The sequence below is a fragment of the Hyperolius riggenbachi genome, chromosome 9 (genome assembly GCF_040937935.1).
Source record: "Hyperolius riggenbachi isolate aHypRig1 chromosome 9, aHypRig1.pri, whole genome shotgun sequence".
NCBI lineage: Eukaryota > Metazoa > Chordata > Amphibia > Anura > Hyperoliidae > Hyperolius > Hyperolius riggenbachi.
Window position 1 is genome coordinate 264,693,111 of NC_090654.1, and position 17,956 is coordinate 264,711,066.

Here is a 17,956-nt window from a genome sequence, read left to right on the forward strand (position 1 = left end):
TGAAGGGGAAGGGCTTGCATTCCCTCACTCTCAGGCTAGCGTCATTTCCTGCTTGCTTCAGAACGTCTTCCGGCGGAGAGACGGAACGGAAAGATGGCGCTGGTCAGGTAATGTGACGAGTGGCGACACCGGGAAGACTAGGGGGTTACCCGGATGCAGGGCTGAAGAGACTCGGGGAATGAAGGGGGAGGGGATATGGTGAAATCGGGGGCTACCCTGGGGGAGAGCTAAGTGTGTTTGTGGGAGAGGAGGAATCAGGGGGGCTACCTAGGGGAGGGCTGGAGATCCCAGAGATAACAGTGGGGTTGTGGAAGGGGGTGGATAACAGGGGGTCATCTGGGGTGATCAGAGGGAAGACTGGAGATCACATTGGGTCACTGGTGTGATTAGGGGCCAATGGGGGGGGAAGGAGAGTCAGGGTGCTACTAGTGTGTCGTGTGTGTGTGTGTGTGTGTTTTTTTTGGTTGGGGGGGATCAGGGGGTTACTGGTGTGTGTGCTGGGGCGGGGGGTAGTCAGGGGGCTTCTTGTGAAAGGGGACTCACAGAAAATTGTATGGTGTAAACCCAGCATTAGAGATACCATGTGAAAAATAGGGGTCTTCCTGAGTGATGTCAACTCGAGTTCCCAGGAGGAAGAACTAGAGGTCTGTGCAGTATTGAGGTTTTACCCAGGGATGGGAGTGGTTACCCATGAGGGAAACCAGAAAATCGCAGAAGCAGGGGGGTTACTGAGGTACAGATTTACTGTCAGAGAGACTATTTCCAACAGCTCCAATTTGATTTCAGACTGATATTCCGTTCACTTCTATGGGAAATCAAACGGAAATCAGATTGGCCCTGTTGGAAATAGTAGATCTGACAGTAAATCTGTCAGAAAATTGTATTGCATGCACCTAGCATTAGATGCCAGCAGCAGTTGGGTTTAGGTGCTGGTTAAGGTAGTTAGGATTGGGCACCAGTTGGGGCAGTCACAGTAAAGGCCCATACACACACTCAGCAGCCGTCTTTTGTGCAGCACAATTGTCAAACAATTTGTGAAACAAGTTGAAACAACTAAAAAAAGTCTTTTGCTATTGTTTAAACAGCTGATAAGACTGAAAAGAAATCAATCCAACTGTTGGATTGACGTCTTATCAGCTGTTTGAACAATAGCAAAATACTTTTTTTTTTGGTTGTTTCAACTTGTTTCACAACAAAAGTTGTTTGACAATTGTGCTGCACAAAAGACCAGATGTTGAGCGTGTGTATGGGGCTTAAGGGGACACTGGGATAAGGCATCACCAGGGACTTTTATAAGCAGTAGTTTATAGTGGAGGGGACAGCTGAATGATGTAATTATTGAGCATATTGGGACCCCCAACTATAAGCAGATAGAAATCTTTCTGTCCCTCATCCAGGCAGCTGTGGCTATGCACTCCTCTCACGGCTGTCATGTCTAATGCTGGGCATACACGGCTCGTTTTTTGCCGCTCGATTCTGCAGTCGATTCTCTTATCTTCCGCTCATTTTTCATTCACTTCTATCACAAATTGAGCGGCTAAACGGTCGAGTGGGAGATCGGACATGTCGGAAATGATCTATCGAGCCATCTAAATGGCTCAAAAACGAAAAAGCTCTTATACTAAATGAAAGTGGTAAGATTGAACAACCAAGATTGTGTGGTGAGCCAAACACAACTACAATGTTTATTTTTGGTGATATTGCACCTCGTGTCACTCAGTAACACTCACAGTAAAATGATAGACAGCCCCCCTCCTGTACATCGTTCTGTATAGGATAAGCCAGCTTTCGGAGTGAGACATATCACACTGGAAGGAGGGTTATTGCCACTGGTGACCTATCAGGTTTCCGCCTCCAGGCTGGAGATAGGCTGTGTGGTTACTATGTGTAGCTGTTCCTATCTTCCTGTAAGTGGTGCAGTGTATGTGGTGAAGAGGACCTGTCACAGCTGCCATCTGGTGACTCGTGTAAGCTGTACTAGTTTCAGGGCAGGTGGTGTCCCTATGTGATGCAATACATATTTGCTCTTCATAGTGACCTAGCTGACGCTGGGCACACATCCTGTGCTTGCTGTCTGCTGAAGTATGATTAGGGACTACAGAACCCTCTTCATCAAATGAGTATGTAGTGTTTGTTGGCTCTGTTTGAAAGCAGTGAGCATGAAATCACACAGGATAGCCTCTTCTATTGCGTGCACTCTGCCAGTCAGCTGCCAAGCACAGAATGAGTGGCCAGCATAAGCCAGGCTAGGCACAGATGTTACTCGAAACATACCCGGCAGCCAGCAGTTACATATTACATACAATACCGTACATCAAGGTAGACCGGGCAACTGTCACTTTAAGCGGTTTTTATTTTGTCTTCATGCCACCTCATAAAACAAGTGAGAAAATATTCAAACCTGAAGACACTGGTGCTGGGGTACACAGGGTTCGGGTGACCAGGGAAGGTTGAAGGACGGCACTACAGCCGTTTCGCGCCCACCTAGCGCTTGTTCACGTGCTTGTCCTTGTCCTATTTGATACAATTATTGCTAAAATTAATGTACTGTAATCTGCAAGTTTAAGAGCTTACTTACTGCCACTAATTGTGAGACAGCGACCTCAGAAATAATATGGAGATACTCTAGTAGTGAGCAAAGCTGATCAAAATCTGACAAAAAGGCACATTTTCTTGAACCAGAATGTGGGGGCTGCACCTAGATTTTACAGGTAGTAAACCAGATTGAAGTTAACTTTTGCAAAGTTTTCTTTACAACTACGCCATCTCTGGCTCAGGTCCAGCCATAATCTCCTTATTTTTTTATTTTTTCCCCTCTGCTCACTGTTTACATTTTAGCACATGAGTGGGGAAAGGCTCTGTGCCGCAGTTGTCAGTCCTCAAGCTGTAAAAATATGTGGGTGGCCTTTTACGCAAGCGATTTGCAGATCAGTGGTTTATTGGTCAGAGAAGCAGAAACGCCATACACAGCTGTCATACTTATTCCGACATTTCTGATCATCAGAATTTCCAACTGTCACAGGAGCCCTAGTGGTCGGAACGCAATTTGCCTTCCAATCGGTTTCAGCACACAGACCATGCAAACTGTGGTCGCAATCGGTGCACGGAAATCAACGGTATTTGGGCAGCAGCCCGACTAGAAGGGAGCCTGTGAGGTACGGTAATTACAACTTACACACTATTTCAGGGTATATCTGCCACCACCACTGGTATGGGCCAGTGGTCCCTACCGACTGACTGATCCTGCAAATAAAACGGTTAAAACATGCTGTATTCTGTCTAGATATCAATAGTAGTAGCAACTCCTCAGAGACCTGAGTTCAGTTTCTGTGTATGGCTGTATAGCAGGTGTAGCGGAACAGTAAACGACTTTGATAAAGTCTTTATTTACGTGCAATATAAAAAATTAATATATACAGAAAATTATTAAAATCAACAATTATTGAAACATTAATAGCCAGTATGAAATAAAAAGAGAGAAAATACTTAGGATTTGTGGAAAGATGTCCTGTTGTGGGAAAAACTTGTAGAGTTCCTTTTGTTTCAGTTCAAATTCCAGAGTTCAGACCAGGTGGATGCCAGCATATCCTCAAGCTGGCACAGATGTGATCAAGATGGTGTTTCAAGGTGGAGGACACTGAGTTTGGCTCCTCTGCCATTCTTATGCCCCTGATCCAGTAGGAGGGAGTGAGGGCGGGAGCCACACACCCCCTTAGAATATGAGATGAGTCCTCCCCTTGTCCTGGGGACCAGAAATCATATCTAACCATATATGGGCTCTATCTCACAGAACCGTACAGGTCAGGGCAGATTTACTAACATTTTCAGGTCTGTCTCGATTTACCCAGCAGCCTGAAATCCAAACATTAGGGGTGGGACCCCTGTGGTATCATCAGGGCACTTTCGAACTGCCTAACTGGCAGTCTTTACCTCAGAATGTTCTGAAACTTTCTCAGAACCAGCGCCAGACAGGGCCCATCATGCTCTTAGTTTGGAGGGTCTGCCAGCCTGGCAATACAGAAAATATGACCCATATAGCAGTTTATGGAATATGATATACATCTGGGATTTACAGCAGGTCATTCCTAAGTGAAGGCTCTTTTGAAGCTTGGGGCAGCAAGCTACGTGTCAGCTCCCCTGCTGGGATTGTAGCCAGAGTGTCTGACTTTTCCCAACTAAATTGGATCTGTCATGCTGCTTATCAGCTCCATCTGATGGATGGGCCATCAGCACAGCTTGATGCCGGGGACAGCTGCAGCAGGCTCCTGCCTTTTGGGGGGAAGGAGGGAAAGAACTGTCTTTTTATAAAAAATAAAAAAAAGAAAAACCAGGAATGTCAGTTTCTGATTACTGCGATGGCTGCACAAATTTAGCCAGAAAGCGATCAGAAATTGGACTGCGCGGATCCTTCCAATTCGCCTGCGTTTCTCACAGCTGTTCCGTGACACCAACCTCTTGGAACAATCTAATCACATGTAGATCAGGAATGAGTAATAACTCCTGTTCAATCTCAGCCAGACAGGGCAGTCTCCCACTCACTAATCTAACTGTCTATAATTTTTCATCAGTTTCTTGCCGGCTCCCACCCAGCTGTCCCAGGATCAGCTGGAAGCTGAGGAGAAGCTCAGAGCGCAGAAATCTCGTCAGACTGCTCTAGTTTCATCACGGAGAGAACCGCCGCCTTATGGACACCGGAAAGGCTGGGTGCCCCGGACTGTGGAGGTGAGTGTGTCTGGCTGGGACTCTGGAGGAGGGTGAATGCTGGCTGGGTGTCTGGGACTCTGGAGGTGAGTGTGGGCTGCTGATTGGGTGTCCAGGACTATGGAGGTGGGCGGCTGGCTAGGTGTCCGGGACTATGGAGGTGAGTGCGGGCTTCTGGTTGGGTCTCTGGAAGTGGCTGCCTGGGTGTCCGGGACTCTGGAGGTGGGTGGCTGACTGGGTGTCTGGGACTCTGGAGGTGGGTGGCTGGATGGGTGTCTGGGACTCTGGAGATGAGTGCGGGCTGCTGATTGGGTGTCCAGGACTCTGAAGGTGGGTGGCTGGCTAGGTGTCTGGGACTCTGGAGGTGAGTGCAGGCTGCTTATTGGGTGTCATGGACTATGGAGGTGGGTGGCTGACTGGGTGTCTTGGACTCTGGAGGTGGGTGGCTGGCTAGGTGTCTGGGACTCTGGAGGTGAGTGCGGGCTGCTTATTGGGTGTCCTGGACTATGGAGGTGGGCGACTGGCTAGGTGTCTGGAACTTTGGAGGTGAGTGTGGGCTGCTGATTGGGTGTCCGGGACTATGGAGGTGAGTGCGGGCTTCTGGTTGGGTCTCTGAAAGTGGCTGGCTGAGTGTCTGGGACTCGAGCTGGGTGGCTGGATGGGTGTCTGGGACTCTGGAGGTTAGTGCGGGTTGCTGGCTGGGTGTCTGGGACTCTGGAGGTGGGCAGCTGGCTGGGTGTCTAGGACTCTGGAGGTGGGCGGCTGGCTGGATGTCTGGGACTCTGGAGGTGTGTGCGGCTGGCTTGGTGTCCGGGACTATGGAGGTGGCTGGCTGGGTGTCCGGGACTCTGGAGGTGGGTGGCTGGCTGGGTGTCTGGGACTCTGGAGGTAGGTGGGTGGCTGGCTGGGTGTCCGGGACTCTGGAGGTAGGTGGGTGGCTGGCTGGGTGTCCGGGACTCTGGAGGTAGGTGGGTGGCTGGCTGGGTGTCCGGGACTCTGGAGGTGGGCGGCTAGCTGGGTGTCCGGGACAATGGAGGTGGGTGTCTGGGACTCTGGAGGTGTGTGGGCGGCTGGCTGGTTGTCCAGGACTCTGGAGGTGGGTGGCTGGCTGGGTGTCTGGGACTCTGGAGGTGGGCGGCTGGCTGGGTGTGTGGGACTCTGGAGGTGTGTGAGGGCTTCTGGTTGGGTCTCTGGAAGTGGCTGGTTGGGTGTGTGAGATTCTGGAGGCGAGTGCAGGTTGCTGGTTGTGTGTCCTTGACTCTGCAGCTAGGTGTGGGCAGGCGGTTGGGTATCTGGGACTGTGCAGGTGAGTGCGGGCAGTATCCCTGGCTCCAGAAGTAAATCAGTGTGTTTTTCTTCTCAATTGAAACTATGGTGAATAAATGTGTAATTGTAGGTTGTTAGGCGTTGTGTCCTCATCTGTCCGGCTCTCATTGCTGTATGCTAATTTTAGGTTCTTGTCGTGTTTCTTGCAGGATTTTGGTGATGGAGGGGCGTTCCCAGAGATCCATGTGGCCCAGTACCCCCTGGATATGGGCCGAAAGAAGCGCATGTCCAATGCCCTGGCTGTGCAGGTGGATGCTGAGGGCAAGATTAAGTATGACGCCATTGCACGGCAGGGCCAATCCAAAGAGAAGGTGAGTGATGCCAGACTGTGAAAAAAGTTAGTTTCTTCTTTGATGGGAGGAGGGCTAAATTCTCCTATCTGCAATTTCTTGTTTTTGGTGCTTGCTTAGTTACTTATTCTCTAATTCATTTTATTTAAATGAGACTACTGGGATTGATTTGGGGTACTGGGCTAAGGGTCCGTTTCCAGTAAGTCAGAATATGCAGCATTTCCCTGCATGGGAGCCAGACGGGGAAATGCTGCCTCTTCAGACAATAGCACGCAGTATTTTTCCGTAGCACACATCTGCATCCCTATAGACGTGCATTTGGCTTCTGCTGCAGCTTTGTAGCAGCACGTGTGCGGTGTCCGATTTGGAAACCGACATGGCACCCAGTGGAAATAGGGCCTTAGACGTACATTTTAATGGAATTTGCTTTAAAGAAAACCCGGGGTGGGATTTAATGTTAGTGGGGCACAGAGGCTGGTTGTGCATACTAACACCAGCCTCTGTTGCCCTATGGTGTGCCCCCAGGACCCCCCTGCGCTCTGCTATCCCCAGAGCCGTGCTAGCGGCACACAGCGCGTCGCCAGCAGCCTGTTTACCTGTGACAGTCTGTCAGCGCCGCTCCCCCGCCTCCTCTGTATCGGCGCTACCCGTCCACGTCCCTTCCCTCCCGCTGATTGGAGGAAAGGGATGCGGGCGGGTAGCACCGATACAGAGGAGGCGGGGGAGCGGCACTGACAGACAGTCACATGTAAACAGCCTCGCTAGCACGCCGCTGGGGATAGCAGAGCGCAGGGGGGGTCCTGGGGGCACACCATAGGGCAACAGAGGCTGGTGTTTAGTGTGCACAACCAGCCTCTGTGCCCCACTAACATCATTAAATCCCACCTCGGGTTCTCTATAACATGAACTCGAGGTGAAAATTAATTGATCAGATAAACAATTGTATTTATCCTCCTACTCCCAAAAAGGACTTTTTTTTAGATATCCCATAATTTTATATTTAAACATTTACAAAGTAGATGAAATGTTTTATTGCCACTGTTCAGTGGTAGCTTAGTAAGTGTCCTAGAGTTAGGAAAAGCTTCATTGTTCATGTATTTTATCTCCCTGTTTTATTCTGCCAGGAAAACTTTTATGGCTCTAATTAGCTTATCAGTGATGTTTACTATATTCCTGACAAGATACCGACAAGACAGAAACTGTCACTTCCATACAAAACAGCCTGGTTATTAATGTTTTGCACTGTACATACACATTTATCTCATGTCACATGTCGGCTCGGGTACACTTTAATGATCAATTTTAAATTGTCTTAAAATAAATGTATAGTCATAATTCATATGAAAGATTAAGTTTGAAAATTTGTCCCGGTCTGATTGAAATAAATGGTTCCATGGGTCCCCACTCCCCACAAATAGTGTTTTAAATGAACACTCAACATTACCTGTACATTTACACTGATCATTCATTTTTTATTTTTTTTTGTATTTTTTTTTTTGGTATTTATTCATTTCTCCTAAGCGGCAGTCACATGATTATGGCTTCAGGAAGCTGCAGTCCTAAAAGCATGCTGGGAAGGGATTTTTAGTTTCAGTGCAAATATTGCATTGTGTTGTGTGCTTGGGAAACGGAGTATGAATTTACGCACGGATTATGTAGTGGCTGAAGCGTTGCTTAAACGTTATGTTCAGTTTTGCATAGATTAACCTCTTAACCACTTGCCGACCAGGGGTGATTTGCCTGATCTGTGCTGCGTGGGCTCTCCAGCCCGCAGCACAGATCAGTATTATGCCAGGGCGATCAGACTTCCCCCCCCCCCCCCTTTTTTTCCCCACTAGGGGGATGTCCTGCCGGGGGGGGTCTGATCGCCGCCGGCCATCTGCGTTTTGCGGGGGGGGGCTCCTCAAAGCCCCCCTCCGCAGCCATTTCCGCCCTCTGCCTCCTTACCTCCCTCTCTCCGTAATGCGCAGGACGGAGTTCCGACCTGCGCATTGAAGGATAGGCTTCCGCCTATCAGATGCCGGCGATCCCCGGCCAATCAGAGGCCGGGGATCGCCGATCTGCCCTACGGCGCTGCTGTGCAGCAGCGCCGTATGATGTAAACAGCGGGGATTTCTTCCCCGCGTGTTTACATTTTGCCGGCGAGCCGCGATCGGTGGCTCTCCGGCTGTTCACGGAGACACCCTCCGTGAACTGACATGGAAACCATGGTAACCCGCAGACGACCAGTTTACGCCAATCGGCGTTAGCTGGTCGTCAAGAGGTTAAAAGGACTCAGAGCTGAATGATACAAAAAAAAAAATAAATTATACATACCTGGGGCTTCCTCCAGCCCCATCCGCTCGGATCGCTCCCACGCCACCGTCTGCTGCCCACAGCTTCAGGAATCGGCCCCAGTCTACGCACGAGAAGGTCGCTGTTTGCGTATCTTTCCAGCAGCTGCTGGAGAGATACGCAAACAGCGACCTTCTCGTGCGTAGACTGGAGCCGACTGACGGCAGTGACGGGACCTGATTCCTGAAGCTGCGGACGGTGGCGTGGGAGTGATCCGAGCGGATGGGGCTGGAGGAAGCCCCAGGTATGTATAAATCTTTTTTTTTTTATCATTCAGCTCTGGTACACTTTTTAAATCAAATCAATATTTTTGGGAAAAAATTGCAATCTTAATGAGCTGGTGGAATTGGCCAGAATGAATATTTACTTGATATATTCATCTGTTTCTTAGTTTATTATTTTAAAGAGACTCTGTAACAACAAAAACCTCCCCTGGGGGGTACTCACCTCGGGTGGGGGAAGCCTCCGGATCCTAATGAGGCTTTCCACGCCGTCCTCTGTCCCACGGGGGTCTCGCTGCAGCCCTCCGAACAGCCGGCGACTGTGCCGACTGTCAGTTCAATATTTACCTTTGCTGGCTCCAGCGGGGGCGCTGTGGCGACTTTCGGCACGGAAATAGACGGAAATACCCGATCTCCGTCGGGTCTGCTCTACTGCGCAGGCGCCGGAAACTTGCGCCTGCGCAGTAGAGCAGACCCGACGGCGATCGGGTATTTCCGCCTACTTCGGCGCCGAGAGGCATCAGAGCGCCTGCGCAGGAGCCAGGAAGGTAAATATTGCGTCACGGCTGTACGGAGGGCTACAGCGAGACCCCCGAGGGACGCAGGACGGCGTGGGAAGCCTCATTAGGATCCTGAGGCTTCCCCCACCCGAGGTGAGTACCCCCCAGGGGACGTTTTGCCGTTACAGTTCCTCTTTAAGTGACATATATTCTCTCTGTATCTGCCGAAGGCACGATGGGGCTGTTTTAGGACTGTTTGGGATTATAAATCGTGATTGTACCATGTATTGGTCCTGTTATTGGAACACGGTTGATCTTCTTCTTTTGGTTACATTATTGGGATTGTCCATCTCTTGGCTTGTGCAGGGGGGGAGAATGTTGTGAAAAAGAGAAGCACATCTGTGGATTGCCCTGTGTGATCTGATCAGTAACTCTGCGTTTCCTCTGTAGGTCATATACAGTAAGTACACAGATCTGGTACCGAAGGAGGTGATGGATGAAGATGACCCAGATCTGCAGAGACCTGATGAGGAGGCAATCCGAGAGGTACGGAGCTCGCTGCTGATGGAAGAGGTTTCTGGATTCTATGCAGGAAGTCTCTGCAGCTGCTGACATCCCTTGTTTTGTTTCACAGTTGACTGAGAAGACGCGGCAGGCCCTGGATAAGGCCGTGTCCCAGAAGATCGCAGCAGCCATGCCCGTCCGCGCAGCAGATAAACTGGCACCCGCGCAGTACATCAGGTGAGTAGGGAGAAGTATTCAGGCTGGGGTGGTGGAAGATAATGTGACTCTGTGCATAATCCCCCTTCTCTCTCTCTCTGCAGGTACACCCCATCCCAGCAAGGAGTGGCCTTCAACTCTGGAGCCAAACAGAGAGTCATCCGTATGGTGGAGATGCAGAAAGACCCCATGGAGCCACCACGATTCAAGTGAGTGCCGACCCCTGAGGCTTTATAGGCTGTACAGACAGGCCCTGATAAGTGTCATCACTTAGGGGACGCTCAGTGATATGCAAACAATTCTGACTCGATAAATATTTATGCAAAATTTGAATGCAAATTTATGCAGTTTGAAACAAGACCAATGAAATCTCACGTTGGATTAAAGGAACACTGTAGAAGCTCCGGGTAAGTTAAACTCATTTTCCCACGACCCCATCCCCCTACAGTGTTCCTTTCATTTGTGTAATTCGATTAGAGTGTTTTATGCTGTATAAGCATTTTGCATAATTCTGTATTAATTCGAAATGATTTGCATCTCGCTGACCATCAACATTCATCACTATAAAATCTCTTCTCATCTTCCAACAGAATCAACAAGAAGATCCCGCGGGGGCCCCCCTCTCCTCCAGCCCCAGTCATGCACTCCCCTAGCCGGAAAGTAAGTCCCATCTACTCCATGTAATATCAGATCTAAATATCTATCTGATTACTTTCTCGAATAGGATCTGAAGTGAAAATTGCACTGGGTGTACTAGGCTTAAAGAGGAGCTGTCAGCCATACTATCTCAGAAAAATCACATATATAAGTAGATAAATACTTGCTCTACAGCAGGGGTCTCAAACTCCAATTTACCTGGGGGCTGCAGGAGGCAAAGTCAGGATGAGGCTGGGCCGCATAAGGAATTTCACAATCGCGGCACATCGTCGCCTCTGCCCGCCCCTCTCACTCTTCCTTCACAGAGAGGGGCGGGGAGAGGCGGCGATCCGTGCGGTGACTGACGTCAGGAGGGGCAGAGCTGAAGCTGAAAGCTCTGCCCCTTCCAGGAAATGCCGGCGGATTGTCCCCCGGGCGATTTGGGGGCTCTGCAGCCCTCGTTTAGCGGTGGGGATGCGGCGGATTACTTGGGAGCACTGAAGCGAACTATAAGGAAGCTTTTGCCTGTAAGGGCCACAAAATATTGTATCGAGGGCCGCGAGTTTGAGAGCCCTGCTCTACAGTATTGCACTGTCCACGTTTTTGATTTTAGTGATTTTTCTACAGTAAGGCTGCTTTCACAGAGGGACGTTACAGGCGCGCACGTTAGCAGCCTGTAACGCAGCCCACCGCACAGCAATGAAAAATCTATGGGCTGTTCACAGTGCCCACGTTGCGTTACATTGTAACGCAGCATGTTTAAAGAAAGTGCTGCATGCTGTACGTTATAGCGGCTTTAGCCGCGCTAGGCTGTTTGCACATGCTCTGTGATGTTTTTTTTTTTAACTTTGGGGCAGGAGAGGAGGCGGGGATAGTCCGCTATTGCGGCCAGCCACATGGCGAATAAATATGCACTGCACTGCAGTGTTTAATTCCTCGAGCGGCCGCTTATTGGCTGGCGGGACCATGTGATGTGGAGTGTCCCGCTCGTGTGGTCTCCTCTGGCGCATGCGTCAAAAAGTATGCATCACGGACGCATCAAGACCCGCTTAACGCGGCTCTATAGAACGTCCAACTTCAAAGCTCACATGCGTGGCATTAGGGGCATGTTATGCAACCTTAACGCCGCATCTAACGCAACGTCTATGTGTGAAAGTAGCCTAAAAAAAGAGAAAACCCTTCTTAGCATTTCCCATTTTAAGTGTGGCTATTTTGAAGCCAATTCTGATGTAATTTTCTCCCTTAGGGGCTCTATTCATAAAACATTTGCGGTAAAAAAAAATCTTGGAGGGAAAACACTGCATCGGTATTTTAGACTTTTGTGTGCTAATTCATATAAATGTTTACACTTGCGATAATAGATCGGGGAATTCCCACACTAAACTGGTGGTGCTGCTGAGTTGTTACATTTGCTGGCTGAGTTGATACATTTTCTCCTGCAGAGACAGCCTTAAAGTGAATGTTTACCGTATTAAAAAAGAAAAATTCAGATACTCACCTAAGGAGAGGGAAGGCTCGGTCCTAATGAGCCTTCCCCCTCCTCTCCCGGTGCCCGGTCCCGCGCAGGATCCCCCGTGGCAGTATTCGACCAGTTCGGTCAAATACTGCCACTTCCGCATGCCTTCGGAAGCCTTCGGGAGCACTCGGGCTCCCGATGACGCGGCCGCTCCATACTACGCATGCGCGAGCGCCCTCTATGACGCACTCGCGCATACGTAGTATGGAGCGGCCCGTCTTCGGAAGCCCGAGTGCTCCCGAAAACCTCCGAAGTCCCTGCGGCGGCGGACGCGAACGGGGGAGCCAGCGCAGCACCGAGGGCACCGGGAGAGGAGAGGGAAGGCTCATTAGGACCGAGCCTTCCCTCTCCTTAGGTGAGTATCTGAGTTTTTCTTTTTTAATACGGTACCCATTGGCTTTAAGGTGCGTACACACATGCGACTATAGTCGTTTGAAACGATCGTTCCCCGATCTTTTCAAACGACGATCGTTTGAAAAAAAGCAGCCAACGACCATGAAGTCTAACGGCGGATGAGCTAGATCATTCAAAACGAATGATCTAGCTTGGCGGATTTTTCCCAACGACGATAGTTTGCAAAAGTAGTACATCGTTGGAAACTATTGTTCGTACTAGGCTTGACATGCGCATTTCACTATTTCTCCATGGAACTTTTCATTTTTATGTGCAGGCACAATAGTTACTTTTACGTGATGTAACGTTCGTTCTAACGATCTGATCGTTACACACCTTTTAAAACTAACTTTACTTAGGTCGTTCTTTCATCAATTAAAAGTTCGTTTGTCGTTGACAACGAACGATCATTGTCGCATGTGTGTATGTAGCTTTAGTATAAAGGAGGCAGCCCCAGCATCCCTTTACGGCCTGGTGCACACCAAAAACCGCTAGCAGATCCGCAAAATGCTAGCAGATTTTGAAACGCTTTTTCTTTTTCTGTAGCGTTTCAGCTAGCGTTTTGCGGTTTTGTGTAGCGGTTTTGGTGTAGTAGATTTCATGTATTGTTACAGTAAAGCTGTAACTGAACAGCTACTGTAACAAAAACCGCCTGGCAAACCGTTCTGAAGTGCCGTTTTTTTCAGAGCGGTTTGAGGCAGAAACGCATCCGCAATCCAAAATCTGCAGCAGCCCGGGAGTATGCGTTTCTGCAAAACTCCTCCCGCTCTGGTGTGCACCAGCCCATTGAAATACATTACCCAAGCGGATCCGCACCCGCAAGCGGATCGCAAACCGCAGCGGAAACGCTCCGGTGTGCACTAGGCCTTAATGTGCATTTTCTGCCTCTCCTCCTGAAGCTGCACTGAATCTGTCTATTAGTCTTCCTAAACAATCTATTTAATTGCTGCAGCTTAGAAGAACTTCAATAAATGTTACACATGCAGGCTTTCTGATGTGACATATATCTGAAAACAGGTACCCAAGGGGTTAAAAAAACACAGCCTTGGCATTCCGGAATGCCTTGTATGCTCTCCTCTCACTGCAGCTGCCTGGGAGGTCTTTCTCATTCACTTGCTGTTATCTTGACTGTTACCCCTGGCTTATTGCCTTATCTAAACAGCCGGATTTCTCCCACACATTCTGCCTGCTCTAATCTTTATGAATTAACCTTCAGTGACGTGTTGTGATAATCTCCGCACAAGGCGGTAATTTCCCGCACTGCTCACTAATTGTATCTTTTCATGTGAAAACAGCTTGAACACATTGCTAAATAGGTCGGGAAAGTCAGCTGTTTTGAGCGGAAAACTTGCTGTAAAGTTTTATGAATAGAGCCCTAAAGGCTCATACACACATCAGACCATAGTCTTTGGAAAATGAAAGACCACAGACCAATTTTACCCCCTTCCATGTAGTATGAGAGCCATACCTACACAGTCTTTTCTATGGAGCTGAGTTCCCCATCAGAAAAAAATCTTTGCAAGATGCTGCACAAAAAAGATGCTGTAGACATTCAAAAGATCAGTATCTGCAAAAGATCAGTTTCTGCAAAAGATCCGTTCCTGCAAGATGCATTCATAGTCTATGAGATCTGCAGATCCTCATACACACCTTGTTTAACAGACATTCATCTGCAGATCAGATCCACCAGGATGGATTTTCAGATCTGCAGATGATTGTGTGATCTGCAGATGAATGTTAGTTAAACAAGGTGTGTTTGATGATCTGCAGGTCTCTAAGACTATGAATGCAATTTGCAGGAACAGGTCTTTGGCAGGAACAGATCTTTTTCAGATACTGATCTTTTGTGTCTGTACAGCATCTGTGTGTGCAGCATCTTGCAAAAAAAATTTTCTGATGGGGAGTTCAGCTCCATAGAAAAGACTGTGAAGGTATGGCTCTCATACTACATGGAAGGAGGTAAAATTGGTCTGTGATCTTTCATTTTCAAAAGACTATGGTCTGATGTGTGTATGTGGCCTTAGTCTCCTCTGCCTAATTTGCCCGCCCTTCACTATGGAAAGTGCATTGTCTCAGCATGAGAAATATTGGCCAATCAGAGAGGAACAGAGGTGTGGGAGGGGAAAACAGGAGGGAAAGAGGCTTCAACCAATGCATTAGTTAAGTCTGAGGGGGAAGTACAGAAGCAAAAAGGACAACCCAGCATGCCCTGCAACTTCTTTTTTGTGTGTACCAAATAAGAGTGTGGTAAACTGGGGAATGATCATTTATGAACAAGAAAAGTAATAAAGATTTTAACTTTTGGATTGCCTAGTTAGCATCCTTATTACTTTTTTTACCAGACACAACCGATCATATTTATCAAATTGGTGTAAAATTGGATGTTTTCATTGTATGGTGTCTGGATAGTCCTTAAAGAGGAGCTGTTAGGTATAGGGTCTCAGAGAAAAAAAACACATATATCAGTAGCTAAATATTGGCCGTACTTACATTACATATGCATTTCACTGTCCACGTTTGGATTTCACAAAATTTTTATGTAGTATTTGCAGAGAATGATGCTCCTGACAGCTCATGGCAGGTTCCATGTTTGTCTGTCTCCTATGAAGCCAATTGTGATGTCATGTCCTCCCTGCTTCCTGATGATTCCACTCACAAAAAAAGATCCTAATGGTTCATGATCGGACAACACTACTGTGCAGTGAATATTAATTAGCCATGTGGCTAGGAACAATAGCGGACTCATGCAGTATACTCTAAGAACTTGTGCCCTGTGAGTTTAGGCTGCTGTAACATGAGCCTGTAACTTCTCACAGCCTTAGGGCGTGATAGGGAAATGAAGGGGAGGACCCAAGGTAGTCTGGGGAGAAGCAACCCCAGAATGCTTTGCAGTATGTTATGCGGCCTGTCGTCCTCCTTAAGAGCTTGGGAATAACAGCCTTGCTGTTCAGCACACATCAAAAGAGAGATTTTTTACTTCAGTATTGCCTTTTTGGCTTCCTTCTAAACTGTTTAACACAGGAGAATAGAGGTTTAAATTAGCTTTTGCAGCCTGACAGTTACTCTTTAATATAGTGGTCTGGAAACTCCTATAACTGACTCTGGGAGAAGGAACGGTGTAATTATCTTTGCATAAGTTGGTCATCCTATATTGTATAGGAGCTAACAGAAGACGGTAGTGGCTGTAGTACGCAGCAGGGCTGTGGACTCGGTACAAAAATCATCCTACTCCTCAGTTTATGAAACCACCGACTCCAGGCACCCAAAATTGCTCCGACTCCACAGCCCTGGTATGCAGTGACCATGCGTTTCCCTGTAGTGTGCGGTAACACAGTGGCCATGTGCTGTAGTGTGCGGTCTCTCAGTTCCCAGCATTCTTCTGCTGCCAAAGCCTTAGAGATGGTTCAAGTGGGCGTCCAATGGCGCTAAATGACACTGTTGTGCTCGTCTAATCGCTGTCCGTTTAAATGAATGGACAGCGTCGGTACGATAGTTTACTGCCGTCTCCACTAACTCTGCCCTGATCCAGATCAGCACCCCCCCCCCCAATTGTTTCAGTCAATCCTGGAAGCGGCATGCAGTTTCCAGGATCGCTAAGCACCACGCTTTCGTTCCCTTTGCGGGGGCTAAATGAGATGCGTGCCGTAGGCCACTGGAAGCTGCCAAATGCTTTTCTGTACGCCTGCAGCAAAGCATTTGGACTAGACACCCTGGGATGCCCCTCTGGTCTGGGTCTAACTTTTCAGCTTCCATTGCTGATATTTTGGGTGGTCCCCTATGTTGGCTGTATTGAGATCAGGGCTGTGGAGTCGGTACAAAAATCACCCGACTCCACGAAACAACCGATTCTAACTCCAGGTACTGAAAATTGCTCCGTCTCCTTAGTCTAAAACTTTACCAGGGCTGTGGATTTGGAACAAAAATCATCCGACTCAGACTCCTTAGTTTATGAAACCTCCAGGTACCCAAAATTGCTCCGACTCCACAGCCCTGGTTGAGATCCGTATATGATAGCCGTAATACAGGAACCCCACCATGTCTGCGCAGCATATGGTATAATGATTGTGGTGATAATAATGGTCTCTCTTTTTTTGCAGATGACAGTAAAGGAGCAGCAAGAATGGAAGATCCCTCCCTGCATCTCTAACTGGAAGAATGCCAAGGTACTCGGTCAGCTGACTCTTGGGGGGAATCAATGTGGACCAGGATCAGTCATTGCCCCTCTGAAGGCTACAGTACAGCGGATGTCGTAGCTTTGCTGTGTCTGGCCACTAGGCGGCAGTGTGCTATGTCATCACACTGAATTTATGACGCTGCCATGATCTCTGTGCAGGAGTCGATGAAATGTCTCTGACTGTGTTAATAATCGCACTATTGCATATACTGGAATATAGAAACTTTTAAGGACATTTGACATTTTACTATGGTCTGTTTTACCTTCCACCACACTACTACCAAAACTTCCCTAAATACTTGACTTTAATTGGTTCCTGCTGATTCTTGTGCTCCGCAATGTCCTTGGCAGATTCTGCCACGTTTAAAGGATTGTTTATGTTCTCCAGGTCATTCTCTGAGTTCAGGAAGTGAGGAGACTGCACAGTGCTCATGTAGTTGTGCTCCTCAGAGCTGAAGCAGCCTTGAGTGATCTCCATGTCTCTCTCCTCAGGGTTACACCATCCCCCTGGACAAGCGTCTGGCCGCCGATGGTCGAGGACTACAGACCGTACACATTAATGAGAACTTTGCTAAGCTGGCCGAAGCTCTTTACATCGCTGACAGAAAGGTGAGTGTGCTGTGTGCTCCGCCATGTCCCTTCCTCGCAGGTGCCTGCGCTGTGTACTTCACCGTGTCCCTCGCCCACAGGTGCCTGTGCACGCCGTGTCCCTCGCCCACAGGTGCCTGTGCACGCCGTGTCCCTCGCCCACAGGTGCCTGTGCACGCCGTGTCCCTCGGCCACAGGTGCCTGTGCACGCCGTGTCCCTCGGCCACAGGTGCCTGTGCACGCCGTGTCCCTCGGCCACAGGTGCCTGTGTACGCCGTGTCCCTCGGCCACAGGTGCCTGTGTACGCCGTGTCCCTCGGCCACAGGTGCCTGTGTACGCCGTGTCCCTCGGCCACAGGTGCCTGTGTACGCCGTGTCCCTCGGCCACAGGTGCCTGTGTACGCCGTGTCCCTCGGCCACAGGTGCCTGTGTACGCCGTGTCCCTCGGCCACAGGTGCCTGTGTACGCCGTGTCCCTCGGCCACAGGTGCCTGTGTACGCCGTGTCCCTCGGCCACAGGTGCCTGTGTACGCCGTGTCCCTCGGCCACAGGTGCCTGT

At 48.9% G+C, this 17,956-nt stretch overlaps 1 protein-coding gene across 1 annotated transcript in view; it reads left to right on the forward strand.

Moving 5' to 3' along the window:
• The window catches only part of SNW1 (SNW domain containing 1), a 24,074-nt gene continuing 6,118 nt past the window's right edge, over window positions 1-17,956 (forward strand). The window contains exons 1-9 of the mRNA XM_068254466.1: window positions 1-107; window positions 4,569-4,722; window positions 6,177-6,338; window positions 9,823-9,918; window positions 10,007-10,113; window positions 10,197-10,301; window positions 10,683-10,752; window positions 16,735-16,800; window positions 17,304-17,420. Coding sequence (XP_068110567.1) covers window positions 94-107; window positions 4,569-4,722; window positions 6,177-6,338; window positions 9,823-9,918; window positions 10,007-10,113; window positions 10,197-10,301; window positions 10,683-10,752; window positions 16,735-16,800; window positions 17,304-17,420 — 891 coding nt within the window. The 5' untranslated portion in view covers window positions 1-93. The remainder of the gene's footprint in view (window positions 108-4,568; window positions 4,723-6,176; window positions 6,339-9,822; window positions 9,919-10,006; window positions 10,114-10,196; window positions 10,302-10,682; window positions 10,753-16,734; window positions 16,801-17,303; window positions 17,421-17,956) is intronic.